This window comes from Zonotrichia leucophrys, chromosome 4A (genome assembly GCF_028769735.1).
Source record: "Zonotrichia leucophrys gambelii isolate GWCS_2022_RI chromosome 4A, RI_Zleu_2.0, whole genome shotgun sequence".
In the NCBI taxonomy this organism is placed as follows: domain Eukaryota; kingdom Metazoa; phylum Chordata; class Aves; order Passeriformes; family Passerellidae; genus Zonotrichia; species Zonotrichia leucophrys.
The window spans coordinates 14,877,866-14,894,471 of NC_088174.1; the positions used below are offsets into that span (position 1 = coordinate 14,877,866).

The window sequence follows — 16,606 nt, forward strand, 5'->3', positions numbered from 1 at the left end:
CTTGGAGGGGTTGTTTTATTTCATTTTCCCCCATTTCTCCTTTTTTTTTACATCCCAAGGACCTCACTGTGTTTGCCATTCCTTGCAGCAGTGCCTTTTCCCTCTGTGCTGCTCCAGCACGTTGCTGATGGTGGAGGCCAGGATGAAGTCTGGAGGTGCCTCCTCTGATTCCCTGTCCCTCCCAGGACAGTGACCAGTGTTTTCAAAGTGGTTTTCAGTGGGTTTATTGTTCTGAGCAAACAAAAGCAAATGCTTGCCCAGTTCTGTTGAAGATCCTGTGAGGACACTGTGTGAGGACACTGTGCTGCTCTGGGAGCCTGCACCAAAAGCTGGATCATGGAATTACAGGAACATTTAGGGTGGAAAAGCCCTCCAAACCCATTGATTCCAACTGTTCCCCCAGCACTGGCAAGGCCACCACTGGCCATGTCCCCAAGTGCCACATCCACAGTGAAATCCCCACAGGAAGGTGACTCCAGCCTGTGCCAGGGCTGCACAACCCTTTTTTTTCCTAATATCCAACCTAAACCTTGTCTGGTGCACCCTGAGGCTGTGCCCTCTCATCCTGACCAGCTCACCATGGCAGGGTGTTGCCAACACCACTCAAATCTCTTCCCATGACATCACCTCAGAACCATCCCTACCTTCCCAGCCATGAATCTCTTCACCTTGGCATCTTCAAGGTCCCCAGTTGTTTTGATGAACAATGATAACCAGATCCACAGCAATCTGTGGATGTTTCCTAACCAGCATCAGACTCAGTAACACCTGGAACACAGGGAACAGCCAAGGACCCTGGGGAAGGCACTTTCTCCACAAATTCCAAATAAACCTGAAAGTTTGAAACCTCTCCTTTTCAAACAAAATAAGCCAAGCTTGGGAGCTGCCATGGAGCTGCCTTTGGATTCAGTGTCTAGACACCAGGAGAGCCTGGAGGAGGGTTTGGCATAAACCAGACAATCCATTCAGTTGTGCAACTCTCTCAATACCCCATGGCTCCGAAAAGTTATGAATTTGAGCAAAATGTTCTTGGGCAATTTTCTGTACTTATTTGAAAGAGCAATTTGATTAGAACAATAGTTATAGAATTAAGAACAACTCCCACCCTGGCACTGAAAAAAGAAATAACCAAAACCAAACACTCAGTTGTATGCTCTGAGTAACAACCTCTGGACTCAGATGGAGAGACAGGACTTGGGATCAGAGTGAGCTCATTCCACAGGGTGTTTGTACCTTGGCAGATGGATGGATCCTGTGCTAAGGAAATATCAACTGTACTCAGTGCCTGCTTAAATCACAGTGCTTGAGACACGCTGACTGGAGGCTGGAGCCAAAGAGAGATGGTCCCACAGCACCAGGGCTGGGAAGGGGCTCCACCTTCCTGCAGGACTGGATTCCTGCTCAAAGCCCTTTTATATAAACCACTGGGGTAGGAAGTAACACAAATCCAAAATATTTCCAATGTGCATTCTCTCCCTGGAGAGGCCCATTGGGATTTCTCACTGACTGCTGGCTAAACTTATGGAATCCTGGAATGATTTGGGTGGGAACTTCAAGATCATCTAATCCACCTCTTGCCATGGGCAGGGGCACCTTCCCCTATCCCAGGTTGCTCCAAGCCCCATCCAGCCTGGCCTTGGGCACTTCCAGGGATCCTGGGGCAGCCACAGCTTCTCTGGGCTCTCTGTGCCAGGGCCTCCCCACCCCACAGGGAAGAATTCCTTCCCAATATCCCATCTAAGCCTGGCTTCTGTTTGAAACCATTTCCCCTTGTCCTGTCACTGTGTGCATGTATGAAAGGTCCCTCTCCCTCCTTAGGCACTGGAAGGGGCTCCAAGGTCTCCAGAGCCAACTCTTTTCCAGGCTGAACACCCCCAGCTCTCCCAGCCTGCCTTTGTGGAGTGCAAATTCGGTGAATCATTTTTAGATGTCAGTCAGGATGACATTTGAACTATTGCTGGACCATGTTCCAGCTGGGATGTTCAGTGTCCCTGGTTTTACCCACATCTCAGCACCAGGCACAGGGAATGCAGTTCCTGCTCCATCAGTTCTCCCTGGAGACCAAAGCATGGCCCAAAATCTCTGCTGGATTGAGGGAATGCAGTGCCAAAGGCCCCCCAGAACTCCCTCACCTTCACTGCTGAGGAAACTGGAGCCCAGTTAACCCCAGGTGTTTGTACAGAACAGGGGCAGCAGCAGGAATAACAATCCCCAGTGCCTCAGGCCTGGAACATGAAATCCACATTTACACATCCTCCAGTGGCCCTGGGGGACTCATCCTGAACCCCACTGCATCCAGGATGCTCTCACTGAGAGGGCTCTTTGGGGTTTGGACACAAAATATTCGAGTTCTTGGAATTTCCCATTGCTGGGCTGAGGAGCAATTTAATGGGAGAGAGGTTTCTGCATTGCAGACATTTTTCTTCTTATTAAATTTATCCTGTAGATGTATCCTGGATGTGAAGGGACTTTCTATAAAAGCAGCTTTTAGAGGAGTTGATAAAGTTGCACAAAAAAGCTGTAACAGAACTGGGACTTCACCCCAGGTCACTGCTCTGGTCCAGTTCTTTCCCAGAATGAGGAGTCCTGGATTAATGGGAAATCACAAATGGGGCTTCAGCCCAAAGCTCTCCAGCTCCATGGGCTCTCCCTCTCCCACTGCAGCTCCCCTGGAATTTGGGACCTTTCCAGCAGCACAAGCAACAAACCACAATCAGCTTTTGAGGAGTCTTTTTTATTAAGATAAATCCAGCAAAATTCCTAACAGTGGGTACATACAACCAACCTGCCCTTTTTGAAAAGAAATGTTTGTATTTCATTTAAAAACAGGATTACACTTTTATTTATTTATTTTTCTTTTTTTTTTTTTCAAAACTGACAAAATAAAATTACATTTGGGAAACAACAGATTTCCAGCTCTTAGGTTTTTTCATGAAAATAGCTCACCTTCTTTATAAAAGCAACCCACAGAACCACTGGAATGTTTCACACGGTTATTTGTTTTGAGACCTCCCCACTTTAAGAAACCATACAACACATACAAGGGAAAAATTAAAATCTGAAGTCTGTAAGCATGACTTACACAAAAAGGGACACACTGACAGAAGTCAAAAGCTACCACCACTTATTCTTTCCATGTACCATACAAACTATTACAATCACAAAATTTAAAAACAATGACTTTTTTTTTTGTTGTTTTGTTTTGTTTGTTAGGGATTTAATTCCCAAGTAACCGAGATGAAGATGTTCCATAATTAAATTCATGCTAAAAAAACCTGCATTTATAAAATAGTTGATAAAAATATTCCTCTCTGTTAACAATACAGCATGGAGGTACGGATACCAAATGATGGAGATATAGGGCAGGGTTAACATTACTCGGACTTGGCTTCCTTGTCATCAGATGCTTCAGCAGCTGGTGCCTAGAAAAGGGGTTGGGAAGAACAGAAATATTATTGGTAATGCTAATTGGATTCCAATCTAAGCAGCATCAAAAAGAAACCAGTTTGTTAACACAGGCATGGATAAGGCTTAGTGTGGATACACAGGAATGCACAGAAAATATCGATATAACAATGGGCTGGCAATTCTTAAAATAAAAACACAGGAGTATCAATTAGTGAGGTAACTTTGGAGTAAGTACCTGCAGATAGGCAGAGGTTTGCAATCTATTTTAATTAGGATCAAAGAATATTAGAGGAAGTTCAAGGCCCCATCATGGGGCAGTGGAAGAATTGCACATCAACCACAATCCTTCTCTGTCTGAACTTTGGGGAATCATTTCTCACCTTTCTCTACAAAATGTGCTTTTACTTCCCAAGTCAAACCTGCTAAGCTCCCTCAAAGCCCCTCTGAAGCACATCAGTGCTCTAACCAAGCAGATCTTGTTTTAGATATAAAAGAATATATCCCTTGGCTGGATGGTGACACTCAACCCATGAAGAGACACCAGTGTCAGTGACAGAGCACAAGGGCAAAGAGAGCCCTGGGCAGACACTGCTTCACCATCAGCAAGGACTCTGCTGGGCCCATCCTCAGCAGCTGGACCCAGCTGAGGTAAGGAGCTGTGAGAAGGGGCTGCAGATAAGAGGCAAGGCTGAGTCTACTTTGCAAATCTCTTGTTGAATTGTTCTGAGCCAAAGAATTGTTTTAAAGAATTGTGTAGAACTCCAAACCAGACTTCTGGCCCAGCACCAAGCCGTGCTGAGCAGCAGAGGAGCCCAGCAGTGCAGAGGGGATGTGCAGAGCCAGCTCAGGGCAGGAGGGTGGTGATGTCCCTGTGCCCCAAAGCCTGGGCATTGCTGACCAGCCTGAGAGGGAGCAGGGCCAGCAGGCAGCACCTGTGAAGGGCTCCAGCACAGGGCAGGAAGGAGCTGCAAGGAGCAGGCCATTCCTGCAGGCTCTCCTGGAGCTGCCCTGTGCTCAGTGTGGCAGTGACCCCCCAGCCCCTGGAGCCCAGCACGGCTCCTGCAGCTGTGCTTCCTGCACATCTGGCTCTGTTCCCAGCTTTAGTGGAGCTCAAGTACCTCATTAGTTTTGGTATCTCCGTTTTCAGAGTGGTTTTCTTCTTTAGCATCCTCTTGTTTAGTTTCCTCTTTGCCTTTGGCTCCTTTCTTCCCTTTTGTTGCTGCCTTTTTGTCCTCCTTTTTATCATTTGCTGCTTTTTCTTTCTGTTAAGAAAACAGACAGTGATATATTAAATCCTGGCTTCCACCTTGTACATCAGCATGTTCTCAACTCCAAAACTCTCTGCACAATCTCCTTCCACCCCCAAACTTCCTACTGACCAAGGTGAGATTGAAGTTTCACAGGAGAAATGTTTTCCTTCTGTCTGTCCTGAATGTGCTACAGGGAAGTGCAGAATATAAAAGCAGCCATGGCTGGGGTTAAAAGAATTCTCATTTTAAATAGGCATTCAATTAAATTAGCTAAAAAATGTTGGCCTGGCCTGTACTTCTGCCCTGCTGCTGAAAGGCAGCCACAGAAGAAAACCAACATGTGCAAACACCAGAATACTTCAGATGTGCTGTTAATGCCTATTTAGAAAACTGTAACAAAGCTGTAGGCAAAGGACTTTCCCCCTTCCCTGCCAGAAATATTCCTTGTGATAATAAACTATTTCCATGCCAGAAAAACTGGGGACTCAACAGCATCACTCTGCTAACCACAAGAGAGCTGCATTTATTATTTAAGTGCAGTTTCTTATATGTGGATCAGGCTAAATCAAAACAAAACCCAAAACCTGATGCTTCTGTAGTAATAATTTTCCATAGGCAAGGTCAGATCCTGACCCAAATACCTGACCCTCATTAGTTTCACTTCCAAGGATGTGCCTCTTGCTGCCAGTAAGTGACAGCACTGGCTCAGCCCCTTGCTTGATTAACCTACTTCCCACAGAGGAACCAGAAACCCTGCAAGATCTGCTCACAGCTCAATAGGATAAATGAAAATTACTGCATACACATTTATCTGCTCAGGAGATTTGTCTCAGTGACTGCAAGTTACTAAAAGGTTACAAAAAGTTTATTTTTTTATTTCAATCCCTCAGTTATTAATGCATGCAGTTAATTCACCTTAAGAATGAGCTGCTAAGGGCAAACTCAAGAGTGTTAAGGGGTGAAGTCACCTAATTCTTCAATTATTATAAATTCACCAAAATTAACAGCAAATCCTCCAATAATGCAGAAAATTTAAGGTGGGGTCAGTGCATTCAGAGAGTGAGGGTCTCTTTCCTCTCCAACCTCTCACTCCTCAGTCTGAGGGATTTCATCCCACCCTAAAAACTCCAGTGTGATGTCAGGAGTCCCTGTCTGGGGAATACCCAATATCCTGGTGCTGCCTGGCAGTGAGAATTACAACTGTACTATGGCACTGCTTACCTGTTCCCTTATCCCACCAAAAAAACCCACAAAAAAGTGTTAACAGAGCTAAAACCAATTCTCTGTGCTGGAAAAGTGAAGGAGAACCCAGGGAAAACTTCCCTGACTGGAAAGGGTCCCAGAGGACACAACAGGTCCTCAACTACAGCACTGTGCTCATTTTCCTCAATAATTTGCTCTAGAGATGGCAACAGCAGTTCAAAATTCAGGTTCTGCATTTTAGCAGTGACAAAACTCCTTTGCCAGCTCCATGTTTTTCAATATGGCAAAGTTTACTGGGTGAAATCTATTCTGACACATGGAAACCATTCCAAGATCCTAAAGGCTGACAAGGAACGCTCTTGGGGCAGACACAAATTAAAAATGCCTCCACAATTCTTACTCCAGCACCCTTTGCACAGGTGTTGATGGAATTTGGGGAGCTCTGGAGAGCCAAAACCACAGCTCAGGTGTCCTGGCTTCAAACAGCACCTCAGGAGCAGGAGGACCAACACTTCCCAAGTCCATCTGGGGGCAATTCCCAAGGCACAGCACCCAGGGGATCCCTGCATGATCCCAAAGGGAGACCACAGCACCCAGCTGTGCTCTGGGGCCCAAACAAAGCTCTGTCAGTCCCCTACAGACCTCAACTCCTGCACCCCATTCCTGCAACTCTTCACATTCAGTTAAGGCAGCTTTAGTGTTTAAATCCCACAATGTTTCCATGAAAATAAATAAGGAAATTTGGGAAAAAACCCAGATACAACAACGTGGATCATCAGTGCTGCCCTGTCCTGGGTGCCAGCAGCAGCTGGCCCTGCTCTGCCTGGGGCACCAGCCACCAGAGGGAAGTGCAGCCCAGAGTGTCCAGTGCTGCATCCAGGCAGGAATGTGGTCTGGGATTCAGCTGCAGCCAAGATGGAAGGGGAAAAGCTCGCTCTGCACAGCACTGAGATTACAGAGTGAGCCCACTCTGTTCCCCACAGCATCCCTGCTGCTCCACACACAGCATGTGGAGGGAAACACTTCCCTCACCTGGAGGCCTGCTGGGCCATAGGCAATGGCAAATTCCTTTCAAAGGAAAAGGGAAAAGCTCCTGGTTCATAGATCATCATCCCCCTGTGCAACCACAGTGTGTCCCCCTTGTGCTTTGCCCTCCTCATCATCCCAAACCACAACGAAAATGTGAGATGGGAACAGGTTAAAAACAATCACTGAAGTTTTGGTGCTAGAGTGTTCATGTTGTTTGTTTCTGGTTTTTTTTTAAATTTTATTTTTAGCTACAAAATCCTAAATGTTTACAGAAAATTGTAACAAAAAGGCACTGCAAACTGATGGCTGGGAAGGCTGGTAAGAAGGGGATAGAAAGAAATCCCCCATGGACTGCAGAACTGCCCCTTTGAAATTTCAAACTGTTGCTCCAAACTAAAAAAGAGCTTTAAACAGTTTATTTTTAAATCAGACATGCCAATGTTTCTGACATTTCCAAAAATATCCAGCTGAAGAGGTCTCTAGAACTCTGAGTGATTAAAATGTGATAAACTGATAACTAACTGCAGAGAGGGCCTCAGAATGGAAATGTAGTAAGAAACTGTAATTAAAAGCACAATTTTCAATGCCTCCTCTAATTGAGTCTCTGATCTCTACTCCAAGCATCATTTTCCCAACAATGCATTATATGAAACTTCAGAATGGCCTTGTGAAGCAGCAGCAAAGCCTCACCACAAGGGATTTCAAATCTGCTCAGTTTACCACATTCCTTCAGGAGAAATTGGATAAAATTATGTTTTTCTCATTCTTTTAGCTCACATAATTCCATCTTAAAACTTCCAAGATAATCATGAATAAGCAAAGTGGTTGATTGTGGGGAGTTTATCCCTGTAAATACCTTGAGAAGGAAAATAGCACTTGAATTCAGGAGCCTTACCTTAGGTGCTGCCTTTTTGGGCTTTGGCTCCGGTTTGGGTGGAGCAGGTTTCTGCAAAAAACACAAGAAACAACTCAGGTGAATACCAGAAATAAATACTTATTTTTATGAGCATTATCTTGGTAGCTTTTGAAAATTATTTGTTGGCCCTGCAAAAAATCAATGGGCAAATTACCAGGCTAAAGAGAGAGCAGGTGATTTACAGAGCCACGAGCATTTATATGGAGAAGTCCTACAGGGAACAAATCCATCCTGAAATCAATATTCCTTAACTCTGGATACTTGTGCCCAGGTGGAATGTGCACTAACACAGTCCTTGGATCTCATGTGAGAAGCCTGGGATGTGGGGATGTTCAGGGAACAGAAACATGGAATGGGAATTTTAAATATTGCAATACTCTAAGTGTGCCTTTTCCAATTCTGGGGGAAAAACCCCAAATAGTTTATTTTTAATTGTCCCCATCCCAAGTGATAAAATATTAAAGGATAAATGGAAATACTCACAGCAGATAGTCTGGCTGACCTTCTCTTTGGCTGCATAAGGAAAGATATGTCAGTAAAATTCAGACAGCACATAAAGCACAGCTTTCTCCTAACTGCCACCCAAAATAACATGGCATCCTGAAAAATCCATGGCCCCATGGAAATCCTAGGATTTATGAAATTATGGAGGTTATGGTGAAGACCTTGATAACTCCCCATCCCAGCAAGTGTCCAAGGCCAGGCTGGACAGGGCTTGGAGCACCCTGGCATGGTGGAAGGTGTCCCTGCCCACTGCAGGGGGCAGAACTAGAGGATATTTGAGGTCTGTTCCAACCCAAACCATGCTGTGATTCCATGATCCCTGCACACACAGCTCAGGGTATTCTATGATTTCCCACAAGTGCACCTTTGCTCAGTGGGTCTCTGCTGCCGCCACTTTACTCTGCTGACATGGTAAGGGATGAATGTTCTGTACTTGCAGCAGTTGTGAGGCTAAAAGGGACATGGCCCCACTGGAACCTGCCCCTGACCTCAGCCCAGGGCAGCTGCTGCACACCCAGTGCCACCTCGGGGGGGTCACCTGCCACCTCAGAGGACAGTGATGGCCCCGAGCACCCCAAAACCAGGCATGGGCCACCCCCAGGGGCTGAACCCCTCATGAGCTGCGTGGGCTTCCTCATTTCTGCAGAACCCCACGGGAATTCTTGGAGTGGGGACCACACACAACTCCTACCTCCTCCTTTGCCTCGCCTTCAGCTGGAGCCTGTAAAGAAAGCGAGACACTGAGGTGAGAAGGCAGCACCGTCCCCTGTGACTCCCCTGAGCCCTGAGGGGAGCCGGGGGGGCCCACAGGGCCCCCCAACACCACCCGCAGCAATGGCGGCCTCCCCCCATCCCTACCGCCTCACGGACTACAACTCCCACAATGCCCCGCGGCCGCCGCCGCTACGTCATCACGTCGAGTTCGAAAAGTTCCCGCCAATTTCCCCTCACACAACAAGGTCGCCGCGGGCCTCGCAAGGACAATGAGGGACAGCCGGGAACGCGGCGATCGCGCCCGCCCGAAGCGTTTCCACTGAGTCCGGGCCCCAGGCGGACCAGTCCGGGGCCGTGAGGCGCCCTGACCGGGTCGAAACCCCTCGGGCGGGCTCCTCGGTGATTGAGGGGCCACCGCGTCTCCGCCCCGCCCCCCCAGCCCGCGCCATGAGGGGAGAGGGGGGCGCCCCATAGTCCCGCGGCCCCAAAGTTCCCGACTACGGCGATAAATCCCTTTTCCCCGCTTTCCTTGAAGGCCAGTTTCAAATTCTGCGCCGCCTAATGGCCCCAAATTACCATTGCACAACCATCTGGTATGACAAGAAGTGGGAGGCAAAAAAAAAAAAAAGGAGAACAAAGGCAAACGCAGGAGAAAGAGGCGACGTTTAAAGGCGAATCCAGCCGGGAATGGCGCGATGGGGATTAAAACGCTGGCGGAGGTGGGTGGGGGGGCCTGAGGGGGTCGTGGCGCAGGTTTTGGGGGGGTTTTGCTGCCCCGCGTTCTCCACAGGGGCAGCACAGCACTATGGCTGTTTGTAATCCAGCATGGAGACACTGCTGCTCCAGCCTTCTCCTCCTTCCCAAACAAAACAGCCCAAAAGTGAACTCGCCGCGCTGCCCTGCCCGCCCCGAGCCCTCTCCCTCCGCTCCCCGCTCCGCTCTAGGACATACACCAAAAATTAAAAATGCAAAAAAAGAGAAACCAACCAAAAAACCCAAAAAACTCCACACACACGCGCGCGCGCGCTAAATTTTTTTTTTTTACGGCTAAATTTCCGCGATTGCCGCTTTAATCTCTCCCCCTTCGCTCCCCATCTGCCTTCCCTCGTTTTTGAATTATTTTTTTTTCGTACTTACCTTTCTTTTGGGCATAGTTGCACCTTAATAGTTGATTGCAAAACCTAATAGAGATAAGATATCGAAAAATAAATGGAAGCGGCGAAAAACTGTTCCGACCGTCCTGCAAAAAAAAAAAAAAAAAAAAAGAAAAAAATAGACAGGAAAAAAACCCCAAAAATAAAAAGGAAGATGTTTAAGGGACCAAGAGTTAATTGCGGCAGAAACTGAACAAAAAAAAAAAAATCCCCCCCTCTTTATTGCAAACAGTAAAATACACCAACACGCAACCAAACTGCATGAATGGGGAGCGCGAGATGGGCCCGGCCGCTGACTGACGGCCGCAACGGCCAATGGGAGCGCGGGGAGCGGCGCGGGGGCGGGGCGTGGGCGGGGCCGTCGTAGCGCGAGCGCCGCGCGCTTTCCGCGTGTGCGCGGCCCGGAGCGCGGCCCCGGCGCCGCCGCCTCCGCCCGCCCGCCGCGGGGCCTCGCGCCGCCCGCCGCCCCCGGGCCCCTGCCCCCCGCCGGCCGCCCCACAAACTTCCCCCAAAGTTCCCGCAGGCCGCAGGACCACAACATGGCCGCCTCGGCCCCGCGGCCTGCCAGAGCCGCCTCCCGGCCCTGCGGTACCTGTTGGAAAGGGCCGTGGCCCGCCCGTGGCCTCGACCGGCGGAGGGAGGGGGCTGCGGCCTTTGTCCGGCCCGGCCCCGAGCGGGGTGAGCGGGCGGTTTAAGCGCCCCGGTATTGTCCGAGCACTTCGGGCTCTGGCTTGGCCTCTTGGGGTCTTGCACCTCGGTGACGCTGGTGAGGTTGGCCCCGGAGCGGGGCCTGCGAGCCTGAGGTTGCTCACAAGGTGAAGTCTCAGATTTCGGCGTGGATTAAGGAAAATCAGCTCTCGTTTCCATCATAGCTGCAATGTCTGGCAGTGCCTCCGCCACCTATTTTGTGTATTTCCATAGGGAAAGCACAAGGTGTATTAATTAATACCACCCTCAGGACTTGGCGCTTTGCACTAAGACTTGAAGCAGCAGCTGCTGCTCTGAGGTGCCATGGTTCCTGCCCAAGGCCCGGACAACCCTTTCTAAAACCTACATTAAACTCGATTCTGCCATCTTCCTAGAAAGCCACCTCCAGCACCCAACTGGCCTTAACCCCCCAAAGTTTTCCCCAGCATCTAAACTGTACTTGGGTTGTGAATTTCAGCTTCTTTGTGCCATCTGCTTTTCCCCAGCAGATCCAAAGAACGATTACTGAGCATCAAATTCCAATAACATTTTACAGACTGTGTCCTTTCACATAATATTATCATTTTCTCCCTAAAACTTTACTTTTATAGACTAAACAAATTCTTGTAGGCCTCATGATCTCATAGGCCATATTTTCTAAACCTTTTGTCATTCTTAGGCTCCTCTGGACTCCACATTCCTGCCCAGGTCTGTATCCAGTAATCAGGTTAATTAGGTAACAGATCTGAGCGTGGCATTTGCAGAGTCAGCAACAGCATCACCATGTTGGTTCAGACTCCTCCTGATCCCCTGTAATCCCCAGATCCCTTTCAGTGCTGCTCCCTGAACAGCTGTTCCCCCGTTCTTGACAAATTCATGGTGACTTTTTGATTTGTCACTTTTTACGTCACCTCCCTCTCCAAGGGCCGGGATGTCAATAGTTTATTATCTTCCTGCACTTTGCAGTTAAGCTCAGCAATTTTCTGTCCACGGAGCCACCCCTCTCCCCCTTCTTCCAGTCAATGTTGATCCATCAATGCCATGATTATTTTGTTAAAACACACCAATTATTTAAGGATGGCTCTGACTGGCCTCCTGTATCATGGGAAATGCATTTTCCAGCCTCAGTGTAAACATGTAACCACATGCAATCACACCTCCTTCGAGTTCTCCTGCGTTAATCAAGATTTTAAATAATGTTTCAGTAGTTTTGTCCATTTTCTGAATTAAACAGGCCAAAAACACATTTAGAGCTCTTGGTCTCTGAGCTCTCCATTACCATCAAGGTTTGTGCTTGACTTCCCTCAGGAGGTTTCTCCTCTCTCCCTGCAGTTTCTCTTTCATCCTTTCTATATTCTGGGAAAAGTTTTTGTGGAAGAGAAATGGGAATTTATTGAAGGGTCTGTGAACACCTTCTGAACAACTTGCACAACGAACAGTTTGGATCAAAATGTGCAAGTGAAGCACAGATTTAAAATTCACAACTGATTTTTGCATTATATTTTCTCTGCCTTCTTTTTCACCTTTACATTTTCTCAAACACTTTTATTTAGAAAAAGAAAATTCATTAAACCACAAACTGACCTAAATAATGACTAGTGAGAAGATTATTTCCTTCTAAAGAGACAAGATAAGCTGCTGTGAGATGCTGCTATGCTGCAAGTATAAATGGCTGTAACTATGCAGGAAATTACAGAACTGGTTGCAGCCAAGAGCATAAGTTTATTCTGGAGCATTAGTTTGTAACTAATGTGACTTTTTTATTTTTTAACCCAAACTGGCATTTTTTATTCAGTACAAAATCCTCTAAAACTGAATTTATGAGCTATCTCGAATCAAAGCAACGAATCAGAAATTAATCTCCTTTTTGTGTGCCACCGTTTCAATGAGCAAAATTCCATGCTGAAATGTGAATTCTCCTTCTATAAGGCGTCACTGACTCCAGAGGCAAAACCATCCAGACAGAAACATGGGCCTACATCAAACCAGAAGTGAGCAGCACAGGATGGTCAGTCTGAGCAGCCCGCACTGAACTCAGAGAGTGATGCTCAAATAATGAGGAATGGTTTGAAAATCGGGAATGTCCTGCAGAGGAGGGGGGCCTGCTCCTGCTATCAGAGATCAGAGCTGAAGTAGATCAGGAATTCCTGAATAAAGGCAGAACACACCTAAGTAACTCTTGTTGATTGACTTCTCACCTTCCTGGAACAGGCAATCAGATACATGTTCCTTTCTCATTCCTTTGTGCTAAAATAATGGGGTTGGAATGTTGGAGATTCCTTTCCACACATTTTGCTCTCAGCCTGGTTCATTTTCCTGTGCAACAGCCCCACTATTTAAAAGTCACAATTTCTGAGGAAGGGAAATTAGGATTCTGTGTGTGTTGTATCATGGCGCATATGACCAGTAATAGTAATACTTATTTTTGTGGCAAAATACTACAAAACACATTTTTGTGTTCTGTACCTGGTGTTTGAAGTGTCCTTCTGCCTTATTTTATGTAACTTTTGGGATGAGTGGATTATTGATCTACAGAAGAGGTTTGTGCTTGGTTAATTTTATAGTTTGTCCTGGGTGATTCTGTGGTTTGTCCTGGGTAAAAATTGATTTATGTGTCAAATTCAGTATTGATTGCAATAAAACATTTAGAGCTTATTAATTTGGGAAGATGAGGATGAGGAATTTAGGATTCTCATTGAGTCTGTTTATCTGTGCTTCAGTAAAACCTTTGGCTTAGCTACAGCTTCTTACCTGGTCCCTGAGGGTGAAGGGGGTGACTGCATGTTCCAGAATTGTATTAAACACAAAACACAAATAACAGGACACAGGAATGACTGCCAGGGAGCTTCAGGCATCTGTCCCAAAGCAGAGCTCACACTGGAGTTGTCTGGACTCCCTTGATAGCCAACAGAAAAATGCTGGCACCTCTGGGAGCTGGTGCACTCCATTCTAGGACAGATGTTCAGTCAGGTGTTCTAAGCCAGAAAATGTATTTCCTCATCTAACACAAAGGAGATTATTCACAGATTTGGTGCTTAAAATAAATGGAAATGTCTATTTCCACTTACAACCCACTGGCACAGGTTGCCCAGAGATGCTGTGGACTCCCCATCCCTGGGAGTGTCCAAGGCCAGCCTGGACAGGGCTTGGAGCTCCCTGGGACAGTGGGAGGTGTCCCTGCCCATGGCAGGGGATGGAACTGGATGGGCTTGAAGGTCTCTTTCAACCCAAACCATCCTGAGATTCTGTGAGACACCAGGTTTTCAGTACAAATAACAGGGATAGCCATTCTGTTAATGCTGTTTTAGGACACTTTGCTCAGCTGGGCCTACCTGGGTGGCTGCCTGGAAGGCAGAACACACAACCCCAAAATCTGCCAACAGCCTGGCCCGGCCCTGGCTCCCTGTGGCCCAGCACTGGGCTGCACAGAACACATTTTGTGCTCTGAACACTAAATCCTGCCTTTCTCAAGCCCATCCTGTGAGAAACCTGCAGTTCCCACTGGCTGTGAGCTTGGAGCCAGCCGGAAGGGAGGAAATGGGGCTGCAAATCAGTGTCTGCTGCCTGCCAGAAGGTGTTGGGGCTTTTTACACGCTTGGAGATGGCCCCTTGCATTCACAGACTTGGACTTTGCAGAGGCCTCGGGGTCTCCTAGGGCTGAGTCAGCTCTGCTCAAAGGGTCTGCTCACAGACTTGATCGCCCTCAAATTCTCTGGGAATCTTCAAATGGCTTCTGGGAAGACTTCTAGTAAAATAAATTCAAAATCAGTGCTAAGGGTAGGATGGTTTGTGAAACTTTCTTGGTCACAACCCTGTCAGTTCTGGGTCTCCCTGGGAATGGATTGTAAAAGCTGGGAGCACCAGCCATGTCCTGGGGCTGTGTGGGAGCAGTTTTAGCCACTCCAGGGGTGCAGGCAGGACCATCTGGCAATGGTTAGGTTGTTGTTATTCGCTGTGTCCATTGATTCTACCCCAGCCTGAGACAGATCCTCAGGCGAGCTCGTGAGTTCCTGTCTGGGAACTCCCCACCCTCCTCCTCCTCCTCCACAAACACATGCAAAAAAATTCACTGGGGTTTTCTGCCCCAATTTTGTCTTTTCTGCATGTTCCTGTTAGCCCTCCATGGCAGACCGGTATTAGAAATCATGTTTCAGGCCTCCCACTCCTGCCAAGGCTGAAAAATTACTTATTGTGGGTTTGAAGTTTTTGTAAGTTGTTTGTCAAACTCTGTTTTTTTACACAATTATCTATATGTTCCACTTCATAGAATCACAGAATCCCAGGAAGGGACGTTAAAGCTCATCTCATTCCACCCCCTGCCATGGCAGGGACACCTTCCGCTATCCCAGGTTGCTCCAGGCCCTGTCCAGCCTGGCCTCAGACACTTTCAGGGATCGGGCAGCCACAGCTTCTCTGGGCACCTGTGCCAGGGCCTCACCACCCTCACAGGGCACAGTTTCTCCCTAGTACCCAGTCTAGATCACGCTCTGTCAGTGGGAAGCTGTCACTCCCTGGGTGTTTCTGTAGTCTTGCAGCTCTAGTATTCCCTTCCATGTACATCCTTGGGTACTCCAGGGTAACTCGGTGCCTTCAGGAGCAGGCACAGCTCTCGCCAGAGCCCAGGCTGGCTGCTGGCTCAGGGCTGGGAGGGTGGATGGCCAGTCTGGAGCACATGGAAAAGCAGGGACTAAAGCAAGGCTAAGCAAGGAGTTGTGTGTGGCCAGCCCCAGTGGATGGGAGATTGTCTTCAAAACAGGGAAGTGGTGGAGTCACCATCCCTGAAAGGGCTTAGGATTGTGTACATGTGACACTCGGGGAAATGGGTTAGTGGTGGCCTTGGCAGTGCTGCTGAACGGTAGGGTACAGAGTCTCAGAGGGTTTTTCCAACCTAAATGGCTCTTTGAAAGCACTGCTGACCCCACCCGCCAAGGCAACAATGCGGACGTCTCCAGGCCTCCAGCGTGTCACAGGGCCCCAGGCAACTCCCTCTTCCTCTTCTTCCTCCTCCTCCTTTTCTTCCTCCTCCTCTTTTTCTTCCTCCTCCTCCTTTTCTTCCTCCGCCTCCTCCTCCTCTCGGGCCGAGGGGAGCGGGCTGGGCCCTGGCCGCGGTCCCGCCGAGCGCCAGCAGGGGGCGCGCCCCGGCAGCCAGCGCGGAGCTGGGCCTGGGGGGCTGAGCCGGGCCTGGGGGGGCTGAGCCGGGACTGGGGGGGCTGAGCTGGGCCTGGAGGGGCTGAGCCGGGACTGGGGGGGCTGAGCTGGGCCTGAGGGGCTGAGCCGGGTCTGGGGGGCTGATCCTGGTCTGGGGGGCTGAGCCGGGTCTGGGGGGCTGAGCTGGGCCTGAGGGGCTGAGCCGGGACTGGGGGGCTGAGCCGGGACTGGGGGGCTGATCCTGGTCTGGGGGGCTGAGCCGGGTCTGGGGGGCTGAGCCGGGTCTGAGGGGCTGAGCTGGGCCTGGGGGGCTGAGCCGGGTCTGAGGGGCTGAGCTGGGCCTGGAGGGGCTGAGCCGGGTCTGAGGGGCTGAGCCGGGTCTGAGGGGCTGAGCTGGGTCTGGGGGGGCTGAGCCGGGCCTGGGGCAGCTGAACCCGCTCTGGGGGGCTGAGCTGGAACTGGCAGGTCTGGGGTGCTGAGCCGAGTCTGTGAGTGCTGAGCGGGACGGGCGGTTTTAAGGCAGCAGCACTGAAATGTCACTCACTGCTGCCACTGCTCTGGTGAGACTGCACTCACAGTCCCCTCTCTGTGTC

The 16,606-nt window shown here is 48.9% G+C and overlaps 1 protein-coding gene across 1 annotated transcript; it reads right to left on the minus strand.

Moving 5' to 3' along the window:
* Positions 1 to 2,715: 2,715 nt before the first annotated feature.
* On the minus strand, positions 2,716 to 10,478 carry HMGN5 (high mobility group nucleosome binding domain 5). Its single transcript, XM_064712694.1, has 7 exons — positions 10,425 to 10,478; positions 10,162 to 10,205; positions 9,002 to 9,031; positions 8,290 to 8,319; positions 7,786 to 7,836; positions 4,527 to 4,670; positions 2,716 to 3,422 (listed from the first exon to the last, which is right to left on the minus strand). Exons 2-7 carry the CDS (start codon positions 10,174 to 10,176, stop codon positions 3,375 to 3,377), a joined length of 318 nt encoding a protein of 105 aa, XP_064568764.1. The 5' UTR covers positions 10,177 to 10,205; positions 10,425 to 10,478; the 3' UTR covers positions 2,716 to 3,374.
* Positions 10,479 to 16,606: the final 6,128 nt, after the last annotated feature.

What these genes read in the sequence shown, in the direction of transcription:
- HMGN5 (XM_064712694.1), bottom strand. An exon ending in AAGGCGAGGCAAAGGAGGAG is followed by an intron (nt 8,320 to 9,001) that starts GTAGGAGTTGTG and finishes TTCCTTATGCAG; the next exon opens with CCAAAGAGAAGGTCAGCCAG. An exon ending in GAGATACCAAAACTAATGAG is followed by an intron (nt 3,423 to 4,526) that starts GTACTTGAGCTC and finishes CCCCTTTTCTAG; the next exon opens with GCACCAGCTGCTGAAGCATC.